Raw genomic sequence first — 15,548 nt, 5'->3', positions numbered from 1 at the left:
CATCTCGATTTGTCTACAAACTACCCAATTATAATCATAAAGAAAATCTCTCGGATTATTTTTAAATATCTGATTTTTACCTATAGCACTGTTAAGAATAATTTTGCTGATATCAGGTCGCGCTGCCTGTCTTCTCTTTCAACTCTGAATTCTCATTTTCATGGTTAAGTCTAATGGAAGCTGTATTGACGTACGTGATACAATCTTTAAAGGACTAACCTAGGTTGCAGGATGTCAGTAAAAAATTTTACCCACTTCCATAGCTTATGCAAGCTACTGCCATGGTGCTCAGCTCAAAGGTAGACGGTTCGATTCTTAATGATGGAAGAAATTTTCACCTATAATGACTGGCCTGCAAAAGGAGGTGGTAGCATAAGATCCAAAACTTCCCAGAGTGATGCTGTTGGGTTGAACTGTCCCTCAGATAGGGATGTTAGTTCAGTAGACCCCTTAGTGCTATTGGACAGAAGTAGGTACTGGCTTTCACCCTCTCGCTTCATTCATTGTAAAGTAACGCAAACATCAAACCAAACTATACACACACCATTTGCAGTAATCTACACAACACAGATACACTTTAGACAGAATTCTTGTACATCGCAAAGGAAAGACATCATTGTATGCAGAGAAAGAAAATCAGTTCCAAATAGGTGAGCGAACCTACCCCTCAGGGCTTCTCAGCCAACCATGCTATATAATGTGATTTTATTTTATTTTAGAACAGATTTTGTGGAACCTATATTTTATTCCAACAGTTGTTCTCAAAGAGTGTCATGATTTGTACAGGTTTGATCATCTATCCCAGGTGAGTTTCGTTCTGTGCCACAATGTAATGAATCGTCTTGTCCAGATGTTCTATAAAAGAACAACCATCAATACCAATGCTGGCTCTGAGGGGACCTGTTGGCAGAGCTGGGCACAATTTTTATGTGGGAGAGCACTAGAGTGACATTTCTGTGTGACGCATTCCCACAGGACCGTGGTCGTCCCCCAAGGCGCTGAGTGACTACCTGGACCGCATGTGGGCACTGGACAAACTGTACCCACTCAGGGGGCCATCTCCTGCGACCGTGCGGTCCACCCCCGCTCGAGAGTACACGCCCACGCCAGAAGGCGGAAAGACGCTCGGCTACAACTATGCAGGTACGTATACTACCTCACAGAACCACACTTCTCACGATGAATCTTCATATGTACAGGGAAAAATCACTGCTGATGTTCCACACGGTTCATTTCTGGGGCCACTCCTGCTCTTTCCACGCACACTGACAGAAAGGGAAGGTTTTACACCACAAAGCACCAGTCAGATATTCATCAAAATTTGGTGTAGATGTTCATCATATAACGGGTATTAAATGATTAATCTTTACTTCCAGTCTGAAATGATGCTGTCATCAATATGAGAGTGAAGAGTGGTCCCTATATGTACTAACACCCACTTTTATTTCTTGTAGCGTTGAAGGAAACACCCTCCGAATGTATCTTGAGGAGTTTTTTGCAATGCATCAAGAAAACGTAGACTGAGCTGTGGCACGAATTCATGATGAACTAACCCTTCAAAGTCAAAGAAGGCTATCACCATGGCTTTGACATTTGATCTGACAATCTTTTTTTGGTTGTGGAGAAACTTTCCCGACCGACTGTGAAAACTGAACCTTGGTCTCATCATCATAACCGTAGAACCACACCTCATCGCCAGTTATGATTCTCTTAAGGAGGATCTCGTTCTCATTTGCGTGATCCAAAAGCTCTCCACAGATTGCGAGGCGAAAGTCTTTCTGGTCTCTACTCATGAGCCGCGGGACGAACTTGGCGGCAACACGATGCATTCCACGATGCACTGTCAGGATTTCGTGACGTGATCCAACTGAAATGTTTCGTTCTTCTGCAGTCTCTCAGACAGTCTGTCTTCGATTGGCACGCACAATTTCGCTGACGTTCCTGACATGTGCGTCGTCGGTAGACGTCGAGGGGCGTCCTGAACAAGTGTCATCTTTAACTTTCGTCCGGTCATTTTTAACTCGCGGCTCCCCCCGTCGGGGGTTCGAGTCGAGTCCTCCCCCGGGCATGGGTGTGTGTATTGTCCATAGCGTAAGTTAGTTTAAGTTAGATTACGTAGTGCGTAAGCTTAGGGACTGATGACCTCAGCAGTTTGGTCCCATAAGACCTTACCACAAATTTCCAAACTCGTGTGAATTATTCGTAACACTGGGTATGGGTTACGCACTCGTTACATGCATCATTTGGTGTGACCTGCAATGGTTTCCTTGAGTTCCACACAAAATTTAATGCAGACGCGTTGCTCCTCTAACTCTGCCGTCTCGAAATTCGCAGACTCTGAGACAAAACGTTCTACTCAATACAGCACTGATCAATAACTGATACACATACAACAATGAAACTTCCACAGATACACATTAAACATAGGCATGTGCAGGGATGCCAACTGCATTTCTCTGCAACACACCATTGGCGCAAAATTACGAATGTTGCGGAATTTTTTGGACAGTCCTCGTACACAGATTTCCCAACAGGCTGGAACTGCCTTGCCTGTCCAGAAAAGGTGTGCACACCTATGTACTAGAGATAGTCATGAAGTTTCAACCATCTCTTGGAAAGAATCAAGCTCTGTGTCCATGAAATTTGGTGATAGTGTGATTTCTTCTCTTCTTGTTCAGATTCCAATGCGATAAATGTGTCACAACGATGGGTGACTGGGCGGAGACCTCGGTTGTAGACAGCTACCGTTTTGCTGTTTGGGAAACTTTCCTGCCGCCCGGAGTGGCCGTGCGGTTCTAGGCGCTACAGTCTGGAACCGAGAGACCGCTACGGTCGCAGGTTCGAATCCTGCCTCGGGCATGGATGTGTGTGATGTCCTTAGGTTAGTTAGGTTTAATTAGTTCTAAGTTCTAGGCGACTGATGACCTCAGAAGTTAAGTCGCATAGTGCTCAGAGCCATTTTGAAACTTTCCTCTTCAAAAATTACATTTACACAATGAGCATTTGTGTAAATGTCTGCAGTGCAATGGCCTCTTCGTCCTAGGAAAGCGGAAGAAGTCACTGGCTGCCATGTTAGAAGAATATGAGCTCGAGGCAAAATTTTATAACCCAAAGAAGCAGCATGTGTGACTGTGTCATGGGACATTGTCGTCGAAAAATACGCAGCCTCATACAACTTCCCATGACGCTTCGTATTGACAGCCACTCTAACCCCATCAAGAGATTTTGGTAATAATGCTCCTATGACAATTTGGTCTTTAAGAGCGTAATATACACTATGTGATCAAAAGTATATGGACACCCCCGAAACATACGTTTTTCATGTTAGGTGCACTGTGCTGCCAACTACTGCCAGGAACTCCATATCAGCGACCTCAGTAGTCATTAGACAACGTAGGGCACTGCAGAACTCACGGACTACAAATGTTGTCAGGTGATTGGGTGTCACTTGTGTCCTATATCTGTACGCTAGATTTCCACACTACTAAACATCCCTCGGTCCACTGTTTCATGTGATATTGAAGTGGAAACATGATGGGACATGTACAGCACAAAAGCATACAGGCCAACCTCGTTTGTTGAATTACAAAAGCCTGTCGACAGTTGAAGAGGGTCGAAATGTGTAATAGGCAGACATCTATCCAGACCATCACACAGGAATTACAAACAGCATCAGGATACACAGCAAGCACTATGACAGTTAGGCGGGAGGTGAGAAAACTTGGATTTCATGGTCAAGCGGCTGCTGATAAGCCACATATCACACCAATAAATGGCAAACGACACCTCCCTTGGTGTAAGGAGTGTAAACATTGGACGATTTAGCAATGGAATAACACTGTGTGCAGTGACGAATAACGGTGCACAATGTGGCGATCCGGTGGCAGGGTGTGGGTATGGCGAATGCCTCATGAACGTCATCTGCCGCATGTGTAGTGCCAACAGTAAAATTCGGGGGCGGTGGTGTCATGGTGTGGCCGTGTTTTTCATGGAGGGGCTTACACTCATTGTTGTTTTCCGTGGCACTATCACAGCACAGGTCTATATTTATGTTTTAAGCACCTTCTTGCTTCCCACTCTTGAAGAGCAATTCGGGGATGGTGACTACATCTTTCAACACGACTGAGCACCTTTTCATAATGCACAGCCTGTGGCGGAGTGGTTACATGACAGTAACATCATTTTCAGCCAGGTGTTCGGATACTTTTGATCACATAGTGTATTAGCACCATATTGTGGTAGTTCCAAAAATGACTCATCAGCACCTCCAACTACACCCGAGGAAGCGACCAGCTGCCTGGAAAAGTGGCTATTACAACAAATCCCCCAGTGATGGAACTGGAGTGCACAGGAGGTTCAAATGGCTCTGAGCACTATGGGACTTAACTTCTGAGGTCATCAGTCCCCTAGAACGTAGAACTAGTTAAACCTAACTAACCTAAGGACATCACACACATCCATGCCCGAGGCAGGATTCGAACCTGCGAGAGCAGCGGCCGCGCGGTTCCAGACTGTAGCGCCTAGAACCGCTCGGCCATGCACAGGAGGTCTGCACTTTTATCAGTAGTGGTAAATCCAGATATTTTCACTGCTTGCTTTGCTCCTTTATATCGAGGTTATTGTGATACATTCAGCCACATCCATTGTCATTAGGCGGCTAAGGAAGTCATCTCGATTGTTCCTGAAGCGGCTGCAACATTTGCGCTATCGCCTCGGTTCGGTGGGCGTTTTGAATATGTGTCGGCAGTCGCGAAACCCAGCTGGTGGCGACCTTTTATCGCGTTCAGAATGTCGTGCAAGGTGTTGGAAACTGACTGATGATTGATGTTAACTTCTTACACTACCACCCAGATAGTGATGCGCCCGTCTTCAGTGCGTCTACCCTGTTACGATTGACATTTCTTCACAAAGATATGACACGCCACTTCGTTCTGCGTCATTCAGAATGGAAATGTCTGCGTGACCTAACAACTGTGTCATAGGGTGGTGCATTATTGCCTTACACTTCCACCAACTCGGCATCTATTGTTACTGCGTTGTTCCCCTTCAAATGTAGGAAACCACTTAACACACTATACGCCAATTCACCAATAGGCCGCGCCATTTTGTTTTGGACCCTCCACCAGCGTTCTATTGTACTGTGGCGTCGTTCATTTCAGTGTGTATCAGGACTGTATAAACGTGACTACAAATAAAAAGTAATTTATGCAATTTTTTTTCCGAAGCGACAGTTAAAACTTAATGACAATCTCCATACATGGTACAGTGATAAGTATCTTCTTCTGTGTACCTTAGATTGGTTTGGAGAGTTTACAAGGCGTATGACAAAGGTAATGATACTACCAACACTGTAAGAGATCTGGCAACACTGTGTTGTTCTACTTGTGTAGACTGTTGTGTTCATCCCTTCCAGATGCTCAGCCCGATTTTCGGTTCCGTACACCCACCACGTGATTTTTTAGAGCACCATCAGCGAAGTTGTGTTTTTGTTGTGTGTTACAAAAATGGAACAGCGAAATTCAGAGCAACGTTATGCCATCCAGTTTTGTATTTAAACTCGTGGAATGCACACTCGTGTGTGGGGAACATTCCTTACCAAGTCACATCATTTCGCTGGCACAGATCATTTTTGGAAGGCCAAGAACACATTGTAAACAAACCTCGCTCAGTGACATCTTCAATTTCAAAAACCGACGAAAACGTCGAACGAGTGCGTGATCAGACTGTTCTTCCACGACAAATTATCAACGAAGTGTTTTACAAATATGTCTGCGAATGGCTCAGGAAAAGGGCGAATCGTGGGAGCCCGTACATTACAGACATGCGGATGCTGCATCATGATAACGCCCCATGTCACACAACCACTTCCTTCTCGGAATTTTTGACCTCAAAAGGCATTCCTGTTCTTTCACGTGCCCCTTATTCACCTGATCTGAGTCCTTGGGAATTTTTTTTTTCCCTGAATTGGAAAAAGTCTTAAAAAGACGTCATTTTGAGACTCTGCACAACATTTAAAAGAATGTGACCTACTACTCGAAGCCTTCAAGACTGGTGACAATGATTCAGCCAGTGTATAGCTGCCAAATGGAATTACTTTCAAGGGGGCAATATTGATGTTGGAAAAAAAAAAAAAACTAGTAGATTAAAAAATCTGCATCATTACTTTTGTAGTGCACCTCGTAGACGTAGATGAAGGAAATCCATCTTGGCCTGCTTGTATAGCATAACATGCAGCGCACTAGCCTGCAAGACAAATCGAGTCTGCAGAGCATTAACGACCGTGGACTGGTACACTGGCCAGCCTGTGTGTGGTCCCCAATTTCCGCGTCCAAGAACATGTTCCACAAACAGTTAAAATAAGATAACTCATAGAAAAAGCTTAGGTTACCTCAACAAAAGTGGCACCAGGTAGGTCATCTCACCACAGATTTAAGTACTCATAATAAAATAAAATTCCCAAAATTCTGACATAATGAATCCAAACTAGGTGAGATAAACGTTAGGGAGAAGAAAAGGTAGGAGATCCCCTCCAGACACTGCTCACAATGAAAACCAAAATTCTTGTGTAATCTGTGATATGCTGTGTGTCTTACATTGCTTATCATCCCTTGTTCACAGTCAGTTACACCGTGCTGTGCTGCAATGGTCACTATACACCTGTGACGCCAACAGCCTCGCTGCATTGGAAATGCAAATTTCCATCTGATCAGTGAAGTTAAACGTCAGGCCCGGTTAGTGCTTTGATGGATGCTGTATGGCATCTGCTCAGGGACACACAGGTCGCTGACCTGCTGTCCAACTGAAAGACTTGCACCAAGCAGTATTTTTACTAACCTGCTGTCCAACTGAAAGACTTGCACCGAGCAGTATTTTTACTACTACACACCTGTCTATAGCAGACTGCTCAGATACATGAATGTCCTGCCATACCCACAATATTTACATGATGTACACAGCACATCTTCAAATGGGACACCCCTTCTAGTGACTTTTGGGCACTCAGTTTATTATCGTTATCTGACATTCGTGCACACCTCACCGTTAAGTACTTGTCTTGTTGCAGGCCAGCCGATCTACAGCCGGGGCGGCAGCCTGGTGCGGCGACCCCTGTCCGAGCTGTTCGAGCCGCTGACGACACTGCCACTGTCTCGCATCACGCGAGACCCCTGGTGGTGGGACTACCCACACCTGCGGCCCTACGAGTCGCCCTACAACTGGCTCTGGCCCAAGACGCCCTTCTACCTGCGTGACAGCTACCTGTCCCCCGTCAAGAGGACCTACCTGTGGTACAAGCACCCCATCCGGCCCTTCGGTGAGCGCTTACGCCTGGCCAGCCCTGAGATAGTCGAGGTCACCGTTTCGAGCCATATCGAGCGGCGTGCGCATTCCGTCCTCTAAGCACAGATTCTCTCTAAAACACACACACACACACACACACACACACACACACACACACACACACACACACGAGCACACTTCACTGTTCTCAAACTGGATCCAAATCAAGCACCTGTAAATCACCTTCATAATATGCTGACCCTGAATCTATCTAATCAGTTCATTCAGTGTGCAACTGGTGGCCAGACAGGGATTTTTTCTCGTCCGAGACTAAAGCAGTATCAGTTAAACACCTCAAAACATAATGTGTGAAGGACATCTGTTGTGTGCTGAATGGTATGTTAGCAAGTGTTGTTGTGGAACAGCAGGATAGCTTCTCTGACTGTATCACACCTTTTGTTCTGAGTGAATTGTTCCAGTTCCCAGGCTGTGATTATGTTCAGCAAACAGATTCCCTAATCATAAAGTGACAGTGCCAGTGATAAACCACTGCATCAGATTCATGTGCTTAAACCAAGTTAAGTGCTAAGACACTGGATTTGCACTCGGTAAGGCAGTGGTCCAGATCCTCATCTGGCCACCCAAACACTTGCATTGCAAATGCCAGGATAACACCCTTGGAAAACACATAGCTGATTTCTTTCCCCATGATTCCTCAGTCACCTGTGCTCCATCTCTAATAACGTCATTGCTGGAAGAGTGTTAAGCCATAGCTGGTCTCCTTCCTTCTTTTTATGCTCAATCGATATATTATCCAACTGTTGTCCTTCATAGTAGATGGTACCAAGTACACTATTCTCCCTTAATTAACAATTTTGATACTAACCAAAAGCTGTGCTGATTGGAAACTGCACTGTAGAATACATAACACAACCTGGATAGCTCTATATTTACAATTATTACATGAGAGATGACATAGCTAAGTTTGGCTTTTAGCTTACGACACAATTCTGATCCGGCACTAACACAAGATTGCAGAGCATAATCTGCTGTCAAGTAAAGCACTTCTCTTTTAAACCTAGCAAGTCAGCTCATGTGAGAAGTCCAGGAGACTATAAAATGTCTCCTAATGGCTCAGAGTTATACTTTTGACTCTCAAAGAATTAACTTTCCGTTGTGCAGGCCTTCTCCCACATTTTTATTTTCTCCTAGTCAGCATGTCTTTATAAACAAAATAACGACAACAGTGAAGTGTCCTCATCAAAATATACACTAACATGAAGATATATTTATCCAGACACTCTAAAGCAAGAAAAAAAAAACAGAACTGAAAACATACAGCACTTCCACATAATACATATAGCCCAATGACATTAGATGATATGTAGCTGTGATACTTGCTATGCCACATATTAGTAGTAACAAATATATTTGTGCTGAACTGAATTCTTCCTAAACTTTTTAAGCAAATTCAAGTCATCATGAACAAATCTGAAGAAATTTTGTACAAATCAAGACAGATGTCAGCTGTGAAGACCTGAGCAAGTGATGGCATGTCAGCCTTCCAGTAGATCACACCACATCACATGTAACTTTAATCTGACTCTCCATTACTTTTCTCACCTTTCTCACATCCCTCTCCCATCCTCCCTACCCCCTCCTCATCACCATACATGCATTGGGTCCCAGACACCACCTCATTTTCTCATAGTATACATCCAGCAGAAGCACGTGGGGTCACCAGTGAAAACACGCCATCGCACACCAGCTGGTGAGGAGGTTGAACAGTCTGCTTCCATGTTCTCTGTTTATGTTTGCTTCTCCTGTTCGCCTCCCAGTCACGAGTTGACTGTGGTGCGGCATGTGACAGGAAACAGCAGTTGCGTGTATGCATGAAGTTTTGTTTGATGCAACCTGGCTGTTCAATCTATCCCACCTTCAAATTTTTCAATCCTACATCAGCATTGACTTTTCTGAATTATGTAAAAAATACTACAAGTCATTTCTTTTCAGAAATGATCTAGTGTTCTATGGAAGTGTTAGGTTTAGATGAAGAAAATACAATAGGGTAGGTGCCAAGGAAAGACTGTACTCATCAGATGCTACGCAATACTCATTAGAATCCCTTAAAAAAAGCCATACAGAGATTTCAATAGATAATGCAAGTAACAGAGCATTCTTCCATGGAGAAGATTAAACGATAGGTGTGCATCATACCCTTAAGAACCAGCTTCTTAAACAAATGATAAGCAACTGTAATGAAAGGTCTGAATACAGACAAAATAATTAATGGTTACTAAATATCACTGGGGATATTTCTGTATGCGAAACAATTGGGGAAAACTCCATGATACAAATTTTCAATTTCAATGAAAAAATAGCAAAATAAAGATTATTCCCCAAGAGTTAATGTTGAAACATTTAGCAGTGTTCTCAATGTGAATGATTTGTAAAGAAAAGTAAATATGTTTATTGTTATACAGTGCATAAAGAGAAGCATACACAAATAGCAATGGCTAAACTGTTGTTAAAAAATACTACTAAATAAACAATATCTCAGGTGAGACAAGAAACGGCTAAGGTAGAATCGCAAACTCCTTTCAATGCTATGTATAAATGTTTATGAAATCCTTCTAGATGTTCTCAAGCCAATCAATAACATTTTACGTTATTTTTAGTATGTATATCACTGGCAATCTTTGGGGGCTTTGCATTGTCCCACAACACGACTGTGGCCTCAGATTAATTCAGTTACACGTTAAAATTTGCTATATACACTGAACATGCACTTCCTTCTTGTACATAGTACTTTACTATTAGCATGAAGAATGGCAAGCATTTTAAATGACATTGCCAAAACAAAAACCCGCAAATTCACAACTCTTGTAGAATATTTGAGTTCCATCTGTGACTGGAAAAAAGGAATGTTGCTTCACTACATCTATATCAGTTTTAGTTTTCATAGTTGAAAGCAAAAATTTCCTTACGTCATCACAAAGATAAACACTGCATGCAACATTAGGAACTGAGTGTAAACAAGTGTTCTCTTTGCACTGTTGGAATGAGGTTCTTGTGATACAAAACATCTACTGAAACACAAGTGCCTTTCTGTCTGTGCTACAATAGTCTTTCTAGAATTGAACATGGTTGTCTAGAGAAGCCAAAGCATATAGACTGTTTCAAATCTTGGGTAAAACATTATACTACTTGTATGTTTTGTTTTTGTAAATTTCTTGTATGTTTTGTTTTTGTTATGTGTTTTATTTTGTTTTGTGATTTTTATTTGTTTCATGTTCTACTTATTGTTTCTGTACCTTTTTTAATTTTTGGTCTTGCCTTGGTTTATCAGTTTCATTTAAATGACCTATATTTAATGCACACTTTTTGTTTACTCTGCAATAGCACACAGTGTCTGATTTTGTGTTTTGAGTTTGTTTGAGTTTCACTCTTTTAACACGTATACTGTGTGATAGACAAACAGGCATGAATTAGTTATAATGCATATGAATGCCATAATTTCAGCAGCTAATACAGATGGCTGAAACTTTAAGTGCATTTTTACTGCTCTTAATTATTCCCAATTTTTTATCAAGAAATTATATTAAAAATATTTCTCTTTTTTACATTTTTAAATTTTTTATTTGGAATTTTCAAAAGATAACAGTAGGCTACATATTGAAAAACAGAGCAAACATTCACTTTTGAAATGCATTCATGTACACGTTTTCTTACCTTGCCTACCTATGTGTGATGTGCTGTTAATATTCTAACATTTCTGTTGTTTCAGCTCACATCCGCTAAAAAAGATAAGAAAAGGAAGATATCAACTGCATCAAATCTTTAAAAAACATACAGAAAACAATCCACAGTACTCTTTGTGTTCGGATTGCACTTTCTATATACTTTTTACGTCATATTTAATATCATTTTTGAAGCCACCATAATTTTGAGAGTAATAATAATCAAATTTATTGGGCAAAAATGTGGAGCTAAGACCAACACAAAATATAAAACATGTACGCATAAATTATGTGGCATATAGATCTTTCAATCCGATCACTGCTTCTGTGCATTTTTTTATATTTTAAAGAATTTTCAGTACAAACAAAAGCAAAATATTATGGCTTTAATATTTTTGAGAAAAATATTGCTAAGTTTGCATCTAATAATTCGTGCCAGTGTGCATGTTTTCTGTTACCTATCAAATGTAAATGTCAAATTTTGAAGTCAATAAAAACCTGTCTGGATGAAAAGTGTTTGTTTGAATTAGAGTAGCCCTGACAATGCCTCACTCATGTTTGAATAAGCAAAATGAAAGCAAAAAAATCTTCCTTTGAGACGGAAGCTCCCAGTTATTAATTGCACTTGGTTTTTCCCAATAATGAAGCATTTTGTGAATATTTTTTATCAAATCTTTGTTGAGTGAAAAAACTTATCGAATTGTTCATGTGTATGTGTATTTGTATTGATAGATATTTTGTTAGCAAACAAAAGTTTGCTGGTACTGCAATTGCACTCTACAAAGTGATCATGTATGTATCTAATAGTGTAAAGGAAGATTTGAAGATATTTGAAACATGATAGTCCTATCCACAAACAGATGCAGAAGGTATGTAGCTGACACCTGACGTAGTAATTGGGCTATAAACAGGGCAATGCTTTTAAGATCACACTTCTTAAGACATAAGACATAAAACTTTTATGTGTATGTGACTGCACTGTGATGTTGTTACAGGGATGAGTGTTTTCACCTCTGTAGAAATGGGCCTCCACCAGGGTGGCATATTTACTACAAGGCCAGTGCCACACTTATATGCTGTTTCATCCTATCCTCTAGAAATAGTGACACAGGCCAATTGAAGTGGAACTGCAAAAACTATGACTCCCTTTAAGAGATAACGGCTAGGATAAAAGAACATTACATAATTTTATAGCAAGACAAAAATGCCAAAACAGACCATGGATGGCACAACAGTGCATAGCCCCCACCCCATTCCCCATACTGTATGTGCAGGGCATCAGTGACCATGTTGTAGAAGATGTATGAATGCACAGGGCATCATGCTGGAGAAGATGCATAAATGCAGAGGCATATTTAAAATCTACAGACTTCTTAAGCTGAATCTGTAGTGTGGGTGCTTTTAGAGCAATTTTCAAATTAAAAGCCTATAATGCAGCATTTAAGGTTCTTATCAAATTGTATATAATTTTTATATAGCATGTTTGTCTATTATAGGTACACATTGATAGCCTTACTTTGCTGTCACATTGTTGTTATTCACTTAAGATGATGGGTACAGCTGCCACAGTGGTTCTCTATATTGCAGTTTAATTTCAGATAAAGCCCTCATAGTGGCAGATTTTATATATTTTTGAAGTTGTTTCCAGTTAGTAGTAGTATGATTACTACAACTACTAAATACTTTTTATGATAATCTGTACTCCTATACAAAGACAAATCACTGTTCAACATTGTTACCAAAATGCTTCCTGGAAAGGTCCCTCAGATGCCCTACACCAATGATGTCAACTTATTTACCCATTTATTTTAAGCCATTTCAATTCCCAATCAATGTTTCATTGGCTATAACAATTAACAAGCCTCCAGGTCAGAGAGGGTAGCAGAAGAAATTATGATGATGATGATGATGATGATGATGATGATGATGATGATGATTGGTTTGTGGGGTGCTCAGCTGCATTGTCATCAGCACCCATACAAAGTCCCAGTTTTTACACAGTCCAATTTTTTCACAATTCAATCAAGCCACTGTGACCGATGATGATGACAAAATGATGATGACAACACAAACACCCAGTTCCCGGGCAGAGAAAATCCCCAACCCAACTGGGAATCGAATCCAGGACCCTGTGATCGAGGGGCAGCAATGCTAGTCACTAGAGCATGAGCTGCAGACGAAGAAGAAATGGGCAGAGGGGGTGGGGGTGGACACACAGAAGGGTAAGGAGGAGATGCTCACAGGAGGGAAGAGGAGATGGATAGGGAGAGGAGGTGACGGATAGAAAGAGAGGGGGAGGGGGAGGAGGAAGAGGAAGAGGAGGATAAACAAAGAGAGCAGACAGGAGGAGATGGAAGAGAAAGGGGGGAGAAGGCCTTCAGGACGTATATCCAATTCTGACACGTATTTAGCAATTGCAAGGCATTGCCTGGTTTACTAGTACAGTTATGTTTAAAAAAGTGTGTTTATATGTTTTACTTTTGAATTTTCCACTAAAACACAGTGGTCACTTGAAATTTCTATAATTAGTGACCCACTTCAGCTTCTCATGGGCAACGGCCTTGCCGCAGTGGATACACCGGTTCCCGTGAGATCACCGAAGTTAAGCGCTGTCGGGCATGGCCAGCACTTGGATGGGTGACCATCCAGCCACCATGCGCTGTTGCCATTTTTCGGGGTGCACTCAGCCTCGTGATGCCAATTGAGGAGCTACTCGACCGAATAGTAGTGGCTCCGCTCAAAGAAAACCAACGCAGCGACCGGGAGAGCGGTGTGCTGACCCCACGCCCCTCCTATCCGCATCCTCAGCTGAGGATGACACTGCGGTCGGATGGTCCCGATGGGCCGCTTTTGGCCTGAAGACGGAGTGCTTTTTCAGCTTCTCATGGGTAGTTCTAAGTATATAGAGCTGGACAACTTGTCTGGCATAGCAATGATTTTGTTTACAAGGCATTGCATAGAGTTACGATTAAAATTCAAATGATGTGTTAGGAAACTGGATTTAAGCAGCACATAGCAGGAAAGTTCTCAGGAGGCATGAATGTTATCTGTTTCATATTTAATTGGTGTCGGGAATGACGTCTCGTCACAGTTATGGCAGCTGTGACCTTCCACACCACTCTGACTGCCTGGCTCCAGCACCAACTTGGTACAAGATAAAGCCACTTAGTAGGCAGTAGCTTGTGCCTGCCTGCTGGCAGCAATAGCTTGTGCCAGCCTGCCACTACTGCTGATAGCCTTATGTCTATCTACTACAAATCTCCCAGATGATCAATTGGACATGTTCTTAGGAAGCAGTTTCTCACTGGTGAATAGGAAAATCTTCTGTAGCCATTATTGCTTCATATTTTTATTCTACTCACAATGGCCAGTTTCAACAGAATCTTGCTGTCATCATCAGATCTTCAGATAATTCTTATTAATATGCATTCATGCTACCAAACCAATGAGAGCAGTTTAGACTCATAGGAAACAGTACTACACTGGCTTGTCAACCACATTAAAAAGGACGTGTAAAATACCCATTGCACCAACTGTGTGCTCAGGAGTACATTCATGGCAAAAGCACATCATAGGAAAACCTGAGTGGGCAAGTAGCCTATGGCAGAGTGAGCTGTCACACAAATGGTCAATGTACGCAGCATGCTGATTGTTGTCACTCAGACTATTTGCTGGTGATCTGGTTGTTTGACTTGTAGGAATGGTCTTGCTTGTACATGTATTTCAAGTCTGTGAGGTAATACTTCATTCATGTGAGCACCACTATGGTATGCATCACAGTATTCTAGATTAGCATACAGTGTGTGTTCTACCTGTTCACACTACAGCTGGCAGTATTTGTCTGAAGTTACTACCTACGTGAATGTCACATACGCCGTGCATCCTGTGGTATATTTTGGATCCCGTGGTGTTATAATTCTCCAATGTAGATTTTGTAAGAGTGTCAATTATTGATTCTCCAGTGTATTTCTGCAAAAAAGTCAAGTATCGATATGTACACATATGTGCCACCTACTGACCATTCATTTCATGGCTCACTGCTGAAGGCTGCTTGCTGGCTCAGTTTTTCCTGTGATGTGCTTGGGCCATGACTGCACTTTCTACATTTTCACCTTCAATCCTGGCCACAGAGTTGGTGCAATGGATATTTTATATGTTCTTTTTTATGTGATTAACAAGCCAACATGGTGTCATTTCCTATGAGCTGAAATTGTTCTCATTTTATTGATGGCATATATTTGTTTCAATAAGAATTTTCCAAGGACCTGATGATGACAGCAAGATTCTGTCGAAACTGGTCATTGTGAAATAAAATAAAAATACATAGCAGTTGTGGCTGAGGTAGATTTTCCTATCTTCCACATGAATCCGTGCATATTTTAGTAAAAACCATGTGTCAATCATTACAATAGTTCCAGAGATTAGCCTTCACATACTGGCACAAAAATATGGTGGGGAACATTAATTTATAATATGTATAGGTGATTTAAAGGATTTCTGCCATCCACCATTAGGTGGCAATGGAATTGT

The 15,548-nt window shown here is 41.7% G+C and overlaps 1 protein-coding gene and 1 pseudogene across 2 annotated transcripts in view; both read left to right on the top strand.

Moving 5' to 3' along the window:
* The window catches only part of LOC126424942 (uncharacterized), a 244,563-nt gene that overhangs the window by 156,424 nt on the left and 72,591 nt on the right, over window positions 1-15,548 (top strand). Inside the window, exons 4-6 of one of the 2 annotated variants that reach the window (XM_050087795.1) lie at window positions 976-1,143; window positions 7,064-7,312; window positions 11,066-11,531. In XM_050087795.1, the coding sequence (XP_049943752.1) occupies window positions 976-1,143; window positions 7,064-7,312; window positions 11,066-11,079 (431 nt within the window). In that variant the 3' untranslated portion in view covers window positions 11,080-11,531. Of the gene's footprint in view, window positions 1-975; window positions 1,144-7,063; window positions 7,313-11,065; window positions 11,532-15,548 lie in introns of those variants that run through there. The other variant, XM_050087794.1, reaches the window with a different exon arrangement.
* On the top strand, window positions 13,570-13,686 carry LOC126425652 (5S ribosomal RNA; annotated as a pseudogene).

Source organism: Schistocerca serialis, chromosome 10 (assembly GCF_023864345.2).
Source record: "Schistocerca serialis cubense isolate TAMUIC-IGC-003099 chromosome 10, iqSchSeri2.2, whole genome shotgun sequence".
Taxonomy (NCBI): Eukaryota; Metazoa; Arthropoda; class Insecta; order Orthoptera; family Acrididae; genus Schistocerca; species Schistocerca serialis.
The sequence above is the reverse complement of the archived record's forward strand: the minus strand, read 5'-3'. Positions and strand labels throughout refer to the sequence as shown.